This window comes from Triturus cristatus, chromosome 11 (genome assembly GCF_964204655.1).
Source record: "Triturus cristatus chromosome 11, aTriCri1.1, whole genome shotgun sequence".
Lineage (NCBI taxonomy): Eukaryota > Metazoa > Chordata > Amphibia > Caudata > Salamandridae > Triturus > Triturus cristatus.
The window spans coordinates 415,160,153-415,178,734 of record NC_140594.1 but is presented as its reverse complement, the minus strand read 5'-3'; the positions used below and the strand labels follow the sequence as shown (position 1 = coordinate 415,178,734).

At 42.0% G+C, this 18,582-nt stretch overlaps 1 protein-coding gene across 7 annotated transcripts in view; it reads left to right on the top strand.

The window, feature by feature from the left end:
• DBNL (drebrin like) overlaps nt 1-18,582 on the top strand; it is a 124,918-nt gene that overhangs the window by 17,655 nt on the left and 88,681 nt on the right. For all 7 annotated transcript variants that reach the window (XM_085636136.1, XM_085636140.1, XM_085636139.1 and 4 more), the window contains exons 4-5: nt 6,990-7,064; nt 7,946-8,092. In XM_085636136.1, the coding sequence (XP_085492262.1) occupies nt 6,990-7,064; nt 7,946-8,092 (222 nt within the window). The remainder of the gene's footprint in view (nt 1-6,989; nt 7,065-7,945; nt 8,093-18,582) is intronic.

The window sequence follows — 18,582 nt, the reverse complement described above, 5'->3', positions numbered from 1 at the left end:
ATTTTGGGATGTGTAGTCCTGCGTCTTTCCTTAGTGGTCTTGTTTTTTATAAAGAAAAACACCACACTGCCTGCACTATTTGTATTTTGTCTGTGAGGAGAGCATTTTCACCAAAGCCGCGCTGGCCAGCTGCACACCCACAGTTGTTGCATCTGTTTCCTCTCAAGTGTCAATGGCCGCATAAGGTGCATGTGCATCTCTGTCACTCCATACCACTGCCACGTAACTATCCATTTGGCCTTGAGCTTTGCGCTGATGTCCATATCTGATACCCTTACTGCTGTAGGTACATCTTCCATTGCACCCTTGTATAATAAGGATGTCTACTTCAACAATAGTGGTAATTGTTATTGTTTAATTGCCAATTGTTCCTTCATTATTTTGACAAGTGCTTTGGTGGCAGATGATCAAATTCTGTGCATTATCCTCGTTGTATTATTGAAAGCACCAATTTGTTTATGATTTTCCTCCGCCTCCGTGTGAAACATTTCAGTTTCCCCAACCCATCTTTTAGGTGTTTGATGTTGGGTGGATGGGGTACCGACACTGAGTAACTACTTTGAAGCTGAGGATCTCTTTTGAGGTCCCCTTGACCTTATTCTCTATTTTCCTGAAAAGTTTGAGTCGATTCAGTTGGGTTTGCAGAAATTGCTGCTGTGGTATTTTTAGTTCAATCAGATGTTAGAAATCGAATGGCACGATGAGTAGATATTGTTGAATCTCTGCTATGACCCACGACATGCACAATCAAATACTACTTCTTTGTAAAATATTTCTGTTCACCTGTCTGCTCCTGGTGTCAATTGTATTAAAAGCACACTGAATGTCTCCATTTGAAATACTCTCTCCGCAACGGTTTAAGCCCTCTTTCTGTGGGTTTCTGCACAGTGCTGCAATAATGCCCCCATTTCATCCCACTGGAAACTGTCATACCTTCTTTGTATTTTAATTGGCTTTATTGACATTTTTCTTTATAATAAAGCACATATGCATATTACACAGTAAGAAAATGGATATAACATGTTAAATTCCCCAACCTTGCCACATAAGTCCCCCACATTTATATGTGATGTACAGCGGCTGAGAGTACTGGGTCATGGCATCATCTACTGGTCCCATCCTACACAGATTAGCTAGCAAAAACCTTACACAGGAACCAGTTCTGGGCCTCATATTGTTTGGATGTATGACCTACAAGCAGTCACCTGCAGGGGGATAAAGGATGGGGGGGCAAGCACACCAGTGCCCACCTGCCGGTCACACCGACCCACTGTACTTCTCTTACGAAGGTGTCTCCTCCCCTGCCCCTACTGTAGAACTGTCATACCTACTTAAGGCTTTGACTTGACTATATGCCAGTTCATGGTAGCTCCCACTCTTTGGCTTGCTGCATCAATTCGATTGCTTGTGGCCTGGTTCAGGGAGGGTCTGGCTTGGCAGTTCAGGCTGGACTTTTTCCATTGGAGCAGGATCAATACTGATTTGCATATAGCTGGGTCCAAACTGAGGTGGCGTGGTGTTCAAAATAAGGATGGACTGGGATGTGGCCCGAGTAATTACCAGTGGCTGAGATTAATTCAAGTATTACATCCATCACCTTTTGTATGCGATCTTAATCTTAGTGCTGAGCCTGTTTTAGACGCTAGCGGTCCTCTTGCTTTGAGTCCTGTTCTTAAGAGCAGAGTTGATCATCTTTTTGATGTCACTATTTGCCTTTGAGTCCATGCTCCTTTCAAAACCAATTCTTCTTAGAGGTCGCTCTTCATGTAATTTCTCATTGGAGGTATGCCTGCTTCATGTTTGTCCTTACTCTTAAAAGGAGTCTCTGTCTTTCACATTGAATCATTAGCTATAATTTGTATGTGAAGAAACTGCAGCATCGGGTGCCTCAGACTTGATGGAAACTGGTGCTGATCTTTACACAGGTTGGTTATCACAGTTTGAAGATGATGCTGAACTGGGAGGAGAATAAATATTCTCCTCCTAATTCAGCAGCATCTTCAAACTCTCCATAAGCTTCTTACGGTTAGTCTGCGACCTATGGCTATGTTCCATTACATTTTAATAAGCTTAGTGACTGTCTCTTCATTGCCAAATTATCTTCAATATGAAATGTTGGCATGCTGAACGCTTAGTCTTTTTGTTCTTTCCTTAGAAATAAATTGCTGACCCTTGCCTGTCAGACAGCTACCTTTGTATGACACAGTAAGACAAAATCAAAATTGTCTATTTTTCATTACCCACCCTTCTGAGAGTCGTTCACGTACAATCTAAATCCTTCAAAGTGTGAGTAAATAATTTGTGGCTTCGACAGCCACACTCTGTTGCAATTTTGTTTCTTTACTTAGTTGAAGCTATGGTATCTGGTTTCCTGATGTTGAGTTTCCACTCGTTGCACAGCTTCCCAGCAGAGAACAAATGACCTGCTCTTAACAGAGTTGAAAGTACATTAACATGTTGGAATGGAAAGCAGTTTATCTAGCTAGCAAAACCTTTCTTATACAGCAAAAAAAGAAAAACAGATGTTAGCTCTTATTAACATCAGTGCACTACATAGAAAAGCAGAGAGGCAAACACTCCTTTCAGTTCCCATGATTGCACAAAAGATATGGCTTTTGCACTTAACATTGTCAGATCCATCTGATAGCAGAACACTTAACAAAAATTGAAAATAGTTTTCGAAGTCTGTTAAAAGGAGATTATCAAGAAACATTTAAATGAGGAAATCGAGATTGAGGTGGTGTTAACTTGCATCTGAAAGAAAGGCATGCCTCAAAAAGATCAGTTTGCCACTAAGGGAAACAACTGCTCAACTTATACCCACAGGTATCCACAACCCCAGTCTTTTTATGCCCTGTGGATAAATTGGTCAAGGATGTTTATGTACCCCTTTTCTCCTTCTTCTGCTCATTTCCTATGTGGTGCAGAAGATGCGTCCAATGTCAATGGCCAAATTCTAATTGTTCCCGATTGCTATTTTATAATCCATTACTGCCTCTACTTTCTGACAGCCACATCTTTGGGTGTAGAGAGTACTTCTGTAGAGTCCCCGCACAGCATCTGATCTCTTTGTAGCAGTCAGTTTGCTGTCTGTAATGTTGTAGGTTTACGTTTGGTCCTCCCTTTTGCCTGGAAACTTAAATGGCAAGCAGTCTTAAGATGGAGTTTGTGTCCCAAGGTATGTGGTGTTTCGGGTAGATATAGACACACATTTAATTGCACCAGAGTAGTTGGCATAATTTTGGTAATTTCACATAACAAAATCTGTGCGTAATTACCTAGATCAGCCATTACTCCACATTGCATATTTTTGAAGCGAAATTTTAATGCGAGATGTACAGTTGGGGTAATTTTTGAACCCGAGCACCATTTCAGGTAGATTTTTTTCCCCCCTGAGTGGACCATTCAAGTAATAACTTCACGTGAAATTAAAAATTTGAACATGAACGGCAGTGGTTTGAATGTTAGTGGCAGTTCCTTTAATGTGGGTGGTCAGCAAATATTGCAGGTAAATTTGTTTACCCGAGCGTAACATTTGGATAATTTTTAAACACAAAACTGGAAATCTGAACACAAGGGGCAGTGTCTTTGAACGCAAACAGCCAGAAATAAACTCAATTACATTTTCTAGTTGAATTCTTACCTGAACGGACTATTCAGGTATTTTTGTCCGTACGAGATGCAGTTCTCATAATTATGTGCATTTTGCAGAATTAAGCTACCCCAAATTACGCGAGTTATGCCCACTCCTAGTTTTGGGGTAGGGGTGTGCTCACAAGCCATTCATGCTCAAAACAGAGTCAAAGACTTTGAAAAAAAAGCTTGTTGAATTGTACATTACCCAGAGCTTTATGCTGGCTGGGTCCCAGACCTGGTAGTAATTGAAAGCTAACATTAAAACAGGTCCTTACCGGGCACTATAATCATTATCCTTAACTGTACAGACAAAATCACTGATCGATTATTGAACAATGAAAGCAAACATGTTAAAGTACTCCAAGTGAGCGATTTAGTTCCTGTTTCACGTGTTTTACTTAGTCTTCCATCCTTTAAGAGTGCTTGTTAATTTCTTGAATGTAGGGTTTCTGTAGGTTTGTTTTGTGAAGCACATTACTCTTGTATGGTGCATACTTGGAGCCACTGACAAAGCCAGTAGTCCTGGCTTGTTTTAGGTGTATGTCAGTTTTTGTGTTATATATCTGGATGCAGTAACAGGAAACACAGAAAAGCAGTAAAATACCAGTCAGGTGGCACACTATGGAAAGCACCGATTTTTATTTTGCGTGCTTATGCCATGCCCTTAACTACTTTGGCCAAACCCCTTTTGAAAGCCCGCAGTGTTTTAATCTCCCTGTCTGTGTACCGAATACTGGAAGGTAAGAGAGTACACATCATGACAATCAACAACACTACATGCTTCAAACAGGTAACGTTTTTTCTTTTTCTGTACAGCAGGCTTGATTTGAAGAATTATTTATACTTCTTCAGACTAGTCTTAACAATTTAAAGTGTTTCCATTAGGTTTTACAAATAACTACTGTGTTGTTCAGGTGTGCTCTGCATCTTCTCCAACAGTTTTCATATAATAAGATTTGGTGGAGCATTTGAGAAGTTTTAAAAGTTGTAAAAGAGGCAGGAAGGAAAAAGAAATTGCAATGTTAAGAATCCAAATCCCCAAGAAAGAACGTACTGGGTTGTCTATAAGTACATTTCTGTATATTTAATCAGTACTGTACAGTCAATCAATCGGGGGCTTTATTTTTTTATTTTATTTTTATTTTTGTAATCTATTTATTGAAAAGCTTTGGTGGTATATCGGGGGCTTTTTAAAGCGCACTACTCACCTGTGAGGGTCACAATGCGCTGCAGTGACTTAAAACAATAGCTCAGTATAAAATAAATGGAATGCTCAAAATTCAATTGCAACAGGAGTAGGCCCAGTCATTTTATGCTTGCACGGTCTGCGTGCCTTTCCATCCATGCTTGGTAAACTTGAATCTAAGAGAACTCGGATGTCGTTTCATTGTGGGTAGCCTGGTAGTCTTGGAGATTCCTGGCATAGAGAGCTGTTCGCCCCCTCATTTTTTCTCCACTCAGCTAGGAGAATGGTTAATGTGCTTGCTCTGTAGGTTTTTTGTTTCTCCTGGCATGGTATTAAGGAAACAGTCCAGGAGCAGTATGTGCAGATAGTAGGGCTTGCATGCCAGATTGCTCTGTGATTACAGGCTTGCTGTTGGCATCTATTATGATCTGCAGGCCATAATTTCGACTCTCTAAGGCAGTGGCTGTCATCTGTACACATGACGAAATTCACTTTGTAGGAGAGAAGCAGAGAACAGGAAGACAAGAGACTTGCTATTTGACAGACATAGCATGAGATTCGAACAAAATGTTAATTAAGAGAGGAGAGAACAGATTAAATTTAAGAGTGCTATGCTTCCAATTTCATCTTCTGAAAAGTATTGGAGGAGAAGATTATGATGATGCTGGAGGATTTGATACTACCCCTCTCAACATCCTTTCGGTACTCATTCCGGGGCAGGACACTGCCTGGTGGAGAGTAAGGGAATTGTGTTCTTTGCTATAAGTCACTTATCATGTATAGTAGCAAAGTCCAATATCTGGCATCCTATGTGGTCGAAGGTCCCATTCGGCTAGACTGGTTGTCATCTGGTTCGGCTTGGGGGCACCTAATTGTGCAGCGGCACAGCGCCTACCATGTACCAGACAACAGAATGTGTGAAAGCTGCATGGTCCAGCCACCACATGAGCAGGTGAGGCGATGGGAGAAAAAGTGTTAAGTTGAATAACATCGAACAGAAATAATTTTAAATAAAAAATAGCAGGTGACCAGGAAACCTGGTATTTCCGAACAAGTAACCAATTAAATGGTGGATTTGTTAAAACTGAAACTTAGATTTATATGAGAAACTGGAGGAAATTGAAGGGGGAAACAACTCATACATTTGTAAAAGCAAGAAAATCAACTGTAAACCTATTTGCAGGATATCAGCAGGTAGTGAAGTCTAAAGCTCCCCTATCTGGGGCATGTCCGCACAGCGGTTTACAAATGCAAGTGCATAGATTGAGAACCCAACCCCTAGGAGGCACTTCATTCTTTTAATGATCGCCACTACTAATGTGTACTGTCCAAGACTTCCAACTGTATGAGCTCGTCCTATGCCAAACCAAACAAGCGCTTGAGATGGATTGATCCCTCCTTCCCTCGTACCCACGCCTCCCACGTCCTGCCCAAAAATATCCTCATACCTGAAACAAGGACCTGGGTATGTTGAGGATGAATAAAAGAGCCCTGTAATCTAAAACCCTGAGCTTGCCACTGTTTATCATTTAAAACCCTTTAATTTTGATTTCCTTAAATATTATATAATGCAGACATTACATGTTTAAGCAAGCAAGAGCAAAAGACGGGAGCCAAAAGAGGACATACAAAGAAATTCTTTAAAATAACACCTTTTATGGTGTTCACCCTTGTGGGCAATAAACTGGATGTTTTTACACATAGTATTTATCCGCCAATAGAATGACTCATCTTTTAAACAGATGTCAAACGTGTATTAACAAAAAATGTATGATTGAAACCGCATAATTGGTTCATTCCCTGCAGCTGTTCTATAAAAAATGATCACAATTCCAGCAGCATGATACCCAGGGGCTCCTCGCTTTTATTCAGCCTTTAAAGAATGTTTTCTCTCCAGTTCTGTGATATCCAATATTACCTTAAAAGCAGCCATGTCCAGACATTTTGGAGAACAGCCCACGTTGAATGGGCAGAGAAGACTGCTGTACATTATAATGCCTGGATTATAAGAATGAGTTTAGAATCTACTGAAACGTCTGTAGCGCTAGGCGTGGACGTGAATGAAACACCTCGAAGAGTATGTGAGTTGTAACATGTGAGTGGGAGTCCACTGAAGTGTTTGAGGTCAATGGCATATTTGTCTAATGTGAAGATTTTGGTTTTTCAGACGGGGGAAGGGGTGAAAGATGCCCGGAAAGGAATCTGTGCCAATCATGTCAGCACTATTGCAAACTTCTTGAAGGTATGGCAGATGTTCTATTTTTTTTATTTTGTTTTATTTAAGACTGAACCCAGTCGAAAGTATGCATTGTTATAATTCTGAGGATGTGGCTTTTGTTATATATCTTCGCCATTGTGCGGGACTGGCGGCCTGTATGGATAAAGGGAGAAGATATTTCTATAAAGAACTATTTCCTTGTCCACTCTTATTACACCCTTTGTATCATGTCTGGATGGTGGTGTTTGATGATAGAACATCCCAGTGTAGCACATGGGCAGAAGTATGTGAGAAGTTATAGGACATGAAGCATCCATCACCAACTCTTCCATTTCTTCTTAATATTCCTGTTTGTATAATGTAAACGGTCTCTGGACAGTTAAATAATTTTTGTCATCATTGGGACTTATAGAAGCTACTAGAATTGTTTGAGTACTGGTACCTGAAATCATCAACACGGGTGCCAGCGTTTCACTTTGCCAGCTCCTTCCCCTGACTCCACTGTCTCTCTTTGCCCACTGGTGTCCTCCGCTTACTAGAGCCAGTTTCTTGTTCCAGGATCAGTTATCAGAGGTTGGAGGATCGTAAGGAGAAGATGATCTTGGGGACAGGGTGGGAGTGGGGGTGTCTTACATCATTCCTCTTCAGTTTTTGGTGCTCGTGCTAACACGGCCATAGAGTGGCATAATTTTCATGACGTGGTTGTGAGATGAATTTTCCCAATTACCATTGGGTAAACCAAACACTGGTGACGGTCATAGGTTGTCGTTGTCGGACATGGCCTATACTTACACATACCTTATCTATAATTCACCTCCACCCATTCCAATTGTGCTGCAAAAAGACTGTCAACCCCAGTGCCCGTCTCCTGATTCCTTCCCACTTTTGCTTTCACCCCATCACAGGGTGCGCATGTGACCATCAATGCCCGAGCAGATGAGGATGTCGAACCCGAAACCATAATGGACAAGGTCGGCAAAGCATCTGGTGCCAACTACAACTTTCACAAGGAGTCACACAAATTCAGTGATGCGGGTCCCCAAGGGCCAGTGGTAAGTCCTCAGGCACTTGGTTCATCAGTCTGGATCTGGTTGCATACAGCTTTTCTCTGACACACACTTTGTATAAGGGGTCCTTTTCTTGACCCTCCTTCGTGATCAGTTAGGAGCTACCTATACAATAATGTCTTAATCACTGCTGCCAACATGTCTTCATAAGGTTTTGATATTTCATATCGGATTGAAAAATTGGTATGATATATACTATTGGAGTTATTATTTCTGGACTACACAGGTAGTTTGTTATGGTTACAGTTTTAAACGCTCACATACTATATCACTTGTCTATGTTCTTGGTAAAGTTGTCCATTTTGTTTAGAATTGTTTTAGACCATCATACTATACTAGAGCACAACCTTTACTTATTTAGATTTAAAAATGGGGATTAAAAAAGGGAGAGGATGTGGCACCGACTTGGGAACAGATGATCCGGGTTCTAGTCCCTGCATCGGCTCAACATCCTGTGATTCTAGGCAAATCACCTAATCTCCCCATGCCCTTGGACAGATCCTGAATACCCTCACAGGTGATAAGCTGTGCTATATATATATATATATATATATATATATATAATGTGTGTGATATGACGCGGTTTTATATATAAAGGCACATAATTTATGTATAGTGTGGTAATATCTTCCTGGGATGTTGCACATTACAAGTGATTTACCCTTACCCCCAGAAACAAGACTTAACCTGTCCGCTGCCTTTTTCAAAGAAGAAGTGAAATCAATTCTCATGTCCAAATCTACTTGAACTTTTCTTGTACACTCTTGTAGACATGTGCTAATTTCTAATAGTTACCAGGATTGTTGTCACAGAGGTCTGTATATGTATATGCCATTCACCTATATTTGCCCTGTAAAGCGCTCTGATACCCGCAAGGGTCTTGTTCGCGCTATACAAAACCGTCAAAATAAAATAAAAAATGTACTACTGAGAGAGGAGCTGTAATAGTGTGATATAAATGAACAAATGGTAGAGGAGTTGGGTGTGAAGTGGTGGTGCTATCATACACAGAAAAGGGGGCAAGTATTAAGCTGTACAATCCGAAGAGGAGCTAAATCTAAAGTTCTGTTAGAAGCCTGTTTAGAGTGGTAAAGGTAGCTGAAAGTAGAATAATGTTGATAGAGGCAAGTTATAGAGACGTGTAGTGTAGGGGACGAAAGGATTTGAGACCACTTAGGTTTGAAGTGGTATAGTCTGGAAAGAACATTCAGTTATGGAGTAATGTATATTGAGAGAAGGCATGGATGTGAATTTCTACTACGTTGCAATTAAGCTGAGATATGGAGTGGTATTTACTGATTTGAAGTTGTATTAGGAGTTTTCTATGAAGTGTCGTAAAATTAAGAAAGAGGAGCATGTTAATGATATGACTTACAATATCAAATGGCTATAAAAGTAATGAAGGATTATATTCTAATTTACAGAAAAGGAGAAATAGTCACAATTATAGAATGAGATTTGTAGTGGTGTGTGTGATGGGAGATAGAAATGTTGGATATTTACTGGGGATGAGACTTAATGTTGTTGTATTAGATGCTAGCAAAGGTCGGACTTGCGAAGTGCTTTTTCGGTGGTAAAGCCTGCAGTTCGCAAACTTTACAATGGCAAAATCACAAGTCGTAATATACTAAAAGTACTGTGCAAGTTGGAAATGTCTTTGTCTTATAATGTTCCTTATTTGAATCGCATAGAGGAGGTGCATGTAAGGGGTGTCCCACTTCTCATTATGAGTCACAGTGATTTGCGGCAGCGATTTGTTACCCTAATTGACTTTGAAAAACATTGACCGGTTATTGACACCAACCTAGATTGATCCATTTGCAAAGGGTTTGCTGACACTATTGCACTGCTTGCAACTTGTGAATGGCGGTGGACAGTCTTTGGAAGTGCAGATTATGCATTCCCCCTTCGGTTACATGCATTTCATCCTTTTTTTTTCTTTTCTTTCAAAAAACCAAAAGGAAATGCTGTTTAAAAAAAAAAAAAAAATTGCCATGCAGGCAATGCGGTCCTAGGGATAGATGTCTTCTGTCTGAATAAGGCCTCCATCCTTACATTCTCGGGGGCCAGAAACTGCCTCCTCTCTCACACACATTAATGAAGCAGGAGATTTTCATGAGGGGAAGCAAGTTACAAAGTAGAATATTTGTTAGAAAGTGCCTCATTTTGCAGGGTTAGCCTCCACGTTTTGCCTGGTTTTTATGTGGTTTCAATGGTAGTGCACAGGGTCCCTGCCAACCAAGTCCCTTTGCCAGAGCTTACCCCCTAAAACATATCCACCATTGGTATTTCTACCCCTGTAAGTCCCTAGTAAATGGTACCCTGGCTCCCTAAGGCCTGGGAGCTGAAGAGGGTCCCCTGGGACCACCCTCACTGGGACCATGCATATTCCCCTGCAGCTTACATGCCCCTGTGAGGTAAAAAATGAGACCTGACACCTTGCCTGGGTGCCATGCCAGCCAGCACTGCTTTAAGGTATAGGTAAGTCACCCCTCTAGCAGCCCTTACAGCTCTAAAGCATGGTGCACTATAATACAGGTGAGGACATGTCTGCATGAGCAGATATGCCCCTACAATATGAGGGTCCATTCCTTAATATTGTAAGTGCCAGGGAAGCCATGGAGAGTACATGGGATGGAAACTCGACACCTTGAGTTCCACTGCACCATGATGGCTTCACTGAACGCAGGAGTGTTTGGTACCAAACTACCAGTGATTAATTTGTAAAGAAAGAAGTGCTGGGCTCTAGTCGGGAGACTGCTTCGACCAGCTCATTTCTCCTGTTAGCGCTGCCTAACACAGAACCAACAAACCGTACTAGTGAGGAGGGGATGTGGCCCAAGGGCCAGAGCTGGCGACTTCGGAGCTGAGAACCAGGTTCGAGTCTCCGCGTCAGCTCAACATCCTGTGATTCTGGGCGAATCACCGAATCTCCCTGTGCCCACCAAATATTAATATGTCCTTAACTGGTGCTCAAGCGCTAGTGTTGATGATTATGTGCTGGCGCTCAGCACCGGAAACCACTGGCTCAAATTAAGCACTGGGTTGAATGCTGAATTAAGGTCTACGAAAGACGGGTATAGCAGGGACTTATTAATAAATAAACTAATGGAGGACTTCCATTGCAGAGCAGTTTAGCCATACTAAGATGGTGGCTATGAATTCATTTATCTGTTATCCTAACATTTTAGAAGACAAGGATATCTCTGAGGATATCAACTAAGTCCATTTTGTAATTCTCAACAAACATGGCTGCATGAAAGGCACTGCATTTTCACACACATAAATGCAAGATTGGCTCTTTTGTATGTTCAACAGGGTTCCCGAAATGATTGAATGTGATTTCTGTGCATTCTGCAAATCACAGCAAGAGCGTTGCCTCAGTACTGTGAAGATGAAACTGGTTACATGGTCTTGACTGTCCAGAGGGGTTCACTTACAAATAAGCATTGGCGAAGCCAATAGGGCCAACCGTGTGCCTATGCATGCAGACAGCAAGCACTGCTAACAAGCAATGGTGGATGACCAGTGTCTCAATATTCCTACTTCACTTGCAAGTGCTACTTCACTTGCAAGTGTGAACATAGGCCTCTGTGTGGAGTGTTTATGCATCCAGCTCCCTTCTGCCTTTCAGACATCCAGAAAATACTCTTATGGGACTGTAATTGCAAGAGGGACAGCTTCCATTAGCCTCTGCTTCCTCCATGGACATCTGGACCACTGACTAGAATCCTGGAAGAGCCGGTGATTCAGCTAGGCAGCCAGGTCCCCATGCTAAATGGAGTTTAGGTTTCTTGAGCTGTGACAAGAAAAGAAGCATTTTCTTCTCTCTCAGTGCACATACAAATTATGGAGAAAAAAAATGTCTGCATAGATGTTTCAATATTTTTGTGTTGTTCTTGGCTTTTGATGTTGGCAATGCAGGTTTTAAACTGTCTTGCAGCTTCTTTCTGAAAACTGTATTCTTTTTTGTTTTACTCTCCCATGTCCCTGACCGCTTGGTGACGGAAGCCGCTTTTTGCCTGCCTCTGTTGGAACTATTCATCCCTTTAATACTCTACCAGTGATAGCCTTCGTATTTGTCATCATCCCGTCTCTGCTCTATGCATCAGGCAAAATTAGATGCTTGGAAGGAAATTTGCATGGAAGGGTCACGGGAACATCGATTCACTAAAATGCCGGCGGTAAAGAAGTTCAAGCACGTACTCTAGGATCCCTTATGATGTTACAACATGTACTACTTGTCCAGTGCTTAATTGGCAAAAAAATATCTCACCAGCGTTGTCGTCAGGAGGCCACTGCACCTTGTGCCACACATTGCCCCTGCCAGTCCTGCGAATGACAGTACCAGCACAAGTACCAACATTCACACTCCTACAAGAGTGATAATTCGGACTATTTAAGTCCCCTAAAGCTATAAGAATGGCTTGAGTGGAAGGTAATAGGCATTATTAATGTATATTGAGGTAATAATTAACTGTTGCTGTCGTCGACTCAAAATTAGCCAGACAGAGCTACCTTGTGGCAGACTGTCACAAGCCCCCGGTGCTGACAATTAAGTGCAGGTGCCGAGCACCGGAAAGCAACGGCTCAAATTAATCACTGCAAACTACGCTTTGCAACAAATCCACACTGATGCCAGTGTGGGATTTCTTGTACCATGTACTCAGAAGGCACCCTGAAAACCTACCAACCCTGGCGTGGTCTCTGACCTGCTGTAGGTAGCCAGCCACCACCAGATATGTTTCTGTACCCCTGGGTAGAGCGCCCCTGCTGTCTGGGACCAGAAATAATGCACATCCTGGGCAGAGGTGTCACACCTCCTTCCCCAGGATGGGCCAGTGCTCGAAGAGGAAAACTTCAAAGGCCTGCTGCCATTGTAATGCGAACCGCAGCCTCTGCTGCTAGCAGCAGATGGCAGCCCCTGGTTTATACCCCCACTTTTGGTGGGAAAAAATAGAAAAATAGGAGGTGTGCCCACCTCGGACAACTCCACCCCTAAGGTGGGGAAATAATTGCCTAGCTTAAAGGAAGTGGCCACTTGGGATGCGGGGCAGTCCTACAACTCATTTGCTCTTCCTAGAGCACTGTAGTATAATTGTAAAATATTTGTGTTAGTGTGTGTATATATGTATGTGTATATATGTGTACGTATATATATATATATATATATTATAGTTTTTATTACAATATATTGGAAGACAGGTAGACTTCTGAAGATATTCTAGCAAGAATTATTCCTATGGAAATATTTGACCGCCCAAGTTTGTCAGAGAGGGTAACGAACACCCATCCCTACAAAGGTAATCTGTGAGATTTCATATAATAAAATGCCGATCTATAAGCTTTAATACAGGGTAATAACAAACCAGTCTTAAATGCCTATTGACTAATGTATGCTTTTCAATATCAATATGTCAGGTCTACTACCATTATAGTAACTTTTCTTATAAGTAATTGGGCCTTTATCCTTGTCGTTGGCTTCTCACCATAACCAGCTCAGACATACTGTGTTGGTCATAAGCGTTCCCACAAAGCATACAGTATTAAAATTACACATATGCAGAAAATTACAGTTGTCAAAACAATATAAAAACTGTAATAATAGTCTAATAAGGTTTATCCCGATTGTGTGTTTGGGTGGGTCACCAAAACCCTTGCCTACTACGGTCACCTGTTGGAATCCATGTAACAAAATACTAGGCCCAAGTGAAATGAAAATTGCGGAGGCGCAATTTTCTTAGTTTTGGCAATTTCCACTTGTTACAGGACATCCCTGAAAATATGCCACGTTGCGTAATTATGCTGCTGGCTGGTGCAGAATTATAATGCAGGAGTAACCTGAACAACCAAAATGCCACCTGCTGGTGTTCGTGGCCGCTATGAGTGTGTGCTTTTTTTTTTAGCACAAAAGCCATTCTGTGGGCAATAATTGACATGAGGAAACATTTCGTCGCCGGGGCCAGATGGCCTACTGGCAGAGTTCTTCGGGCTTGCGTGCAGGTGCTAGTGCCACAGCTCCAAAAAGTATATGAGACTGCAGTAGACGAATCCACCCTCTCTGACACGCAGAATGAAGCACTGCTGATCTCCCTCCTTAAACCTGGTAGAGACCTGGAATCTTTGGGCTCATACAGACCACTGGCCCTTCTAAACACCGACTACAAAATATTTGTATCTATTGTAGTGGCACGTTGAGCCCCGCTGGTACGAATACATCGCTCAACATATGCAGACTCTTCAGAGTGCAGCATTATGCCATAGACTGATGGCCGTGCTCCGACTGCTTGGTATTAGACTTGGAAAAAGCCTTCGACTCCCTGGAGTGGCTATTCCTCTTTGAGGTATTAAGGAAATATGAGCTAGGCGATGCCTATTTGCGAATGATCCGGCTATTGTACGGACGTCCCTCCGTTGGAGTCCGGACAGGCCGACTCATATGAGATACTATGCAGGTAAATAGAGGCACCAGACAAGGGTGCCCTCTGTCCCCACTTCTCTTTTCCCTCGCCATGGAACCACTGGCAACGCTACTCCGTAGAGGTGGGGAGGACTGGGTCATTCGCCTGGGAGAAGGACTACATGCTATCTCATTATATGAAGACGATCTACTGCTGTATTTACGGGACTTACATGATATCCCTACCACAATAGCGGACACACTTAGACTTTGAAAAGGTATAATTTCTCCGGGTAAACTGGGCAAAATCGGGTGTATACCCATTTAGTGAACATACCACGGAAATAAATGTGCTCATTAACAACTCCACTCTCAGATGGTGCCTACTACGTTCTGCTATCTTGGCATTTTTATATATCGGACCCCCACCGATGTGTTGGAAGGAAGATTAATTAGGGCCATATCTGCTGTTAGAGCATAAACCCAATTCTGGAAGTCGCTTCCATTTAGCGTCATGGGTAGAATAACACTAACAAAGATGATAATGCTACCTAAACTGCTGTATTATTTCTCGAACCTCCTGGACTATGTCCCGGCTAAAATATTTCATGACCTTGAACAATTGTTCCGAGACCTAATTTGGAACAAAGGTAGAGCCCGTATTGCATTATGGAAATTATATGCACCTACCTGCAGAGGAGGACTGGCTGTCCCCAATTTGGAGTTGTACAGTGTGGTGGCGCAGTTGCAATGGGTGACGAGATGGATAGGGGGAGTGAGAGTAGAAGACACAGCTACCATGCAGCTGCAGTAGTCTCCATCTCGGATATACCACCTATTTCACCCTATTGCCCGGCCGCCACGTCCATCCCAGATACATCTAGCGCTGGCACATCGATGCTATAAGAGAAGCCTACACTACCACTTGGAGGGGCAGGTACCCCTGATGGGGCACTCACACGCTGGCATGTCGAATTAAATACACTAGGTGACCTTTACGCAGATGGCACCTTGATGCCTCTTGAGACATTGACGACAGAATACGATTTACCTGCAGGACAATTCCTTTTACACAATTCAATTATGGGATCCCTAACGGCGGCATGGGGAGACATTACTACTGAACCGGAGACACATCTTCTGTTGCAATACCTGCATGTCATGGGTAAAGGGTCACACATTGTACATTGGTTATTGGAGGCATTACTTATTCACACAACGAAACCCATGTTTGACCTCCAAGAACGGTGGGAAACAGATATAGGACAACCATGAACGGATAAAGAATGGGAAGCAATACTGGCTAGCTCCACAAATTATACAGAGAAGCTCGAAGTTCAAACTTATACAAACATATATAACACATCGGGCATACCTTTCACCTTACAAAATAAACAGATATTTTCATGCCACCACTTCGACGTGTCCATGTTGCTTACAGATAGATGCGGACCTCCTGCATATGCTATGGTCTTGCACCTCCCTTGATACTTATTGGCAAACAATCACCACAACACTCTCGACATGCACCGACGAGTCGTTAACATACAAATGGGAAGTCTGTGTTTTGGGCCTTTATCCAGATCTAAGAAAAACAAGGTCACCTCTAGATTTATTGACTTAGGATTAATCGTAGTAAAGCGACTTATAACCAAGCGATGGAAACCTACTGAGCCCCCTGTTGCTGCCAGCTGGAAAAAGTCACTTTCAGTGTGGCACAAGCAGAAAGCACAAAACTGCATAGAGAGGAAATAGCCGGGTTGCGTAAATACCCAATAGCGCAATACTGGGACACTATCCTCACGGAATTTATACATGGGAACAGGGAAGACAAAAACGCTTCTTCACAGGAAAATGATGCGAGGGGTGAAGACACAAATGTATAGGTGTATCACACTCCGAACTCAGGGTAAGAGATAGGTTCATACTAAAATATGGCCCGTATCTACGGAATGAGCGGAACGCCAAGGGAAACGTCATAATATCTGCCAAGTTGAGCCTCTTGTGGTGCAAGTAAGATGGTACACTTCACCAGGGAGGTATTGGGACACACATATGTTATAAATGCAGGGACCCAGAGGTGGTGAGCTGTTGATGGCACTTTTAGTTAGTGTTTAAGAAAATATATCTTGTTTTTGCATTTTCCTTTGGCCCCAAAGACCTATTCAGCTGTAGACTCCCACGGGTTTCCCTTACAGGTCACAAGGATAAAGAAAAAATATCGCAGCTGGAGACATATAGATCATGAGCAACTAAAAGACGTAGAAGTACCGTTTTTCGGACACTGATATGCGACATGGAGTATAGTGGACATTGTGCATAATTGTTGATACTGTTACGTAGAACAAATATCAGACTTAATAAGAATTGAAAATGTAATAACACCATAAATCCTTAATATGTACTATGCACTGTAATTTCCATTAATATATGTTTAGATGCAGTTCACGATGACTCTGAAACATTTCGTGGTAGGATCTTTTACTAAATGAAGGATTTGCATCTTGCATTTTTTCCCTTAAATTGTGTGTAATTACTCAAAAGCAGATTACACAAATTTCCCACACCCTTACAAAATACTTGCCTATGAGCTGTAACACAGTGTAATACCAATTACCTTAAAAAGCCTATTGCCTTTAACACACCCATACTGTCTTCATTAGAAACAGATGAGCCCTATTGACTTTACACTATAACGAACACGTGGCCTAATGAATGCATAAACTGGCAACCATCATGCACACAGTGATAACATTACAAATATGTATGGAATTATATTTGACAAAACAATTTACAGCCCCTCTCAGTAGTGCTCAACAAGCAACATCACAGTAAAAATCTTCTACTTCCATGGTTTGTCAGAGCAGGTGATCAACACCTGCCTATTATGGTAATCTTTAAGATTGCATGTAACCATATACTTGTCTATAGACCCTACTAGGAGCCTATTATCTTTGACAAATGGTGGTCACAATAAACAAGCCAGGCCTACTGCCTTTCTCATAACGTTTCATAATAAACAGACCCATGTCATCTGGCATGACCTTTCCCTGCACACCACCCAGGCCTATAAGAATTGGCTTGTTACCATGACCAACCTGTGCCTACAGTACTCCGTCTAAGCTTTCCCACAAGACAACCATCAAGCATGCAGTCATAAAATTTAAATGTTTAATAAATTGCAGGTAGCAAAGCAAAATGCTATCTCTCCAAAGAGGGGTTCTCAAGGATTCTCACAGTGCAAATCTCGTATGTCACGCTTGGTTGGTGTGGTAACCAACACCAAATCCCTTGCCTACAATGGTAGTCTGTGGATGTGTGAAACTCCATGTAACAACATACCAGTCTGTGGGCTTTAATACAAAGTAATAACAATCCAGCCTTTGATGGCTATTGATTTTAACATATACTTTTCACAATAAATACATCAGGCCTACACCTGTTCCACAACATAATTGATTGGCCATCATATTCAACCTATTCCTTATGTATAGAGTCTTAGCTTTGCCCCAAGCCAAAAAGTGCAAAACAAGCACTCTGTTTAGTGGAAGCACACAACCCTAACCCCCTCTCTCCGTAGTATTCTGAAAGCTCTTTAGTTTGTTGTCACATAAGATCCTGCAACATCTGTGCTGTCAAGGCAGACTTGAAAATGGTTGGGGGTTACTGTAGCCCCAGGCATCCCATACTGCTCTCAAACACACAAATGCACTCTGATATCCAAAGTTAATGAGAGAGAAACAGAAGTCGACCTATGCTGCTACTAGACAAACGGACACCATAAATGTCAGACTTTTTAAAGACCTTTTAACTGTTCCACATGCGAGCTCCTGAGATTTCAAGCTTCTTCCTCTTGTAAGCCTGATGCTTTATGCATGTTAATGAACCTTCTTCAAGCAGCCATGCTGCTGCTGGCACATGCAGCTAGATAAACAATGTAATCACAGTTTGGTGGAGGGGAAGCATTTTTCTGCGCAAGCACAGAATGTCTGCCAAATCAAAGCACGTAATCCTGTCCACCAATATGTGGGCAGAGCTAAAGTCCCTCGGTAGTATTCCTGAAAGCTCTTTTTTA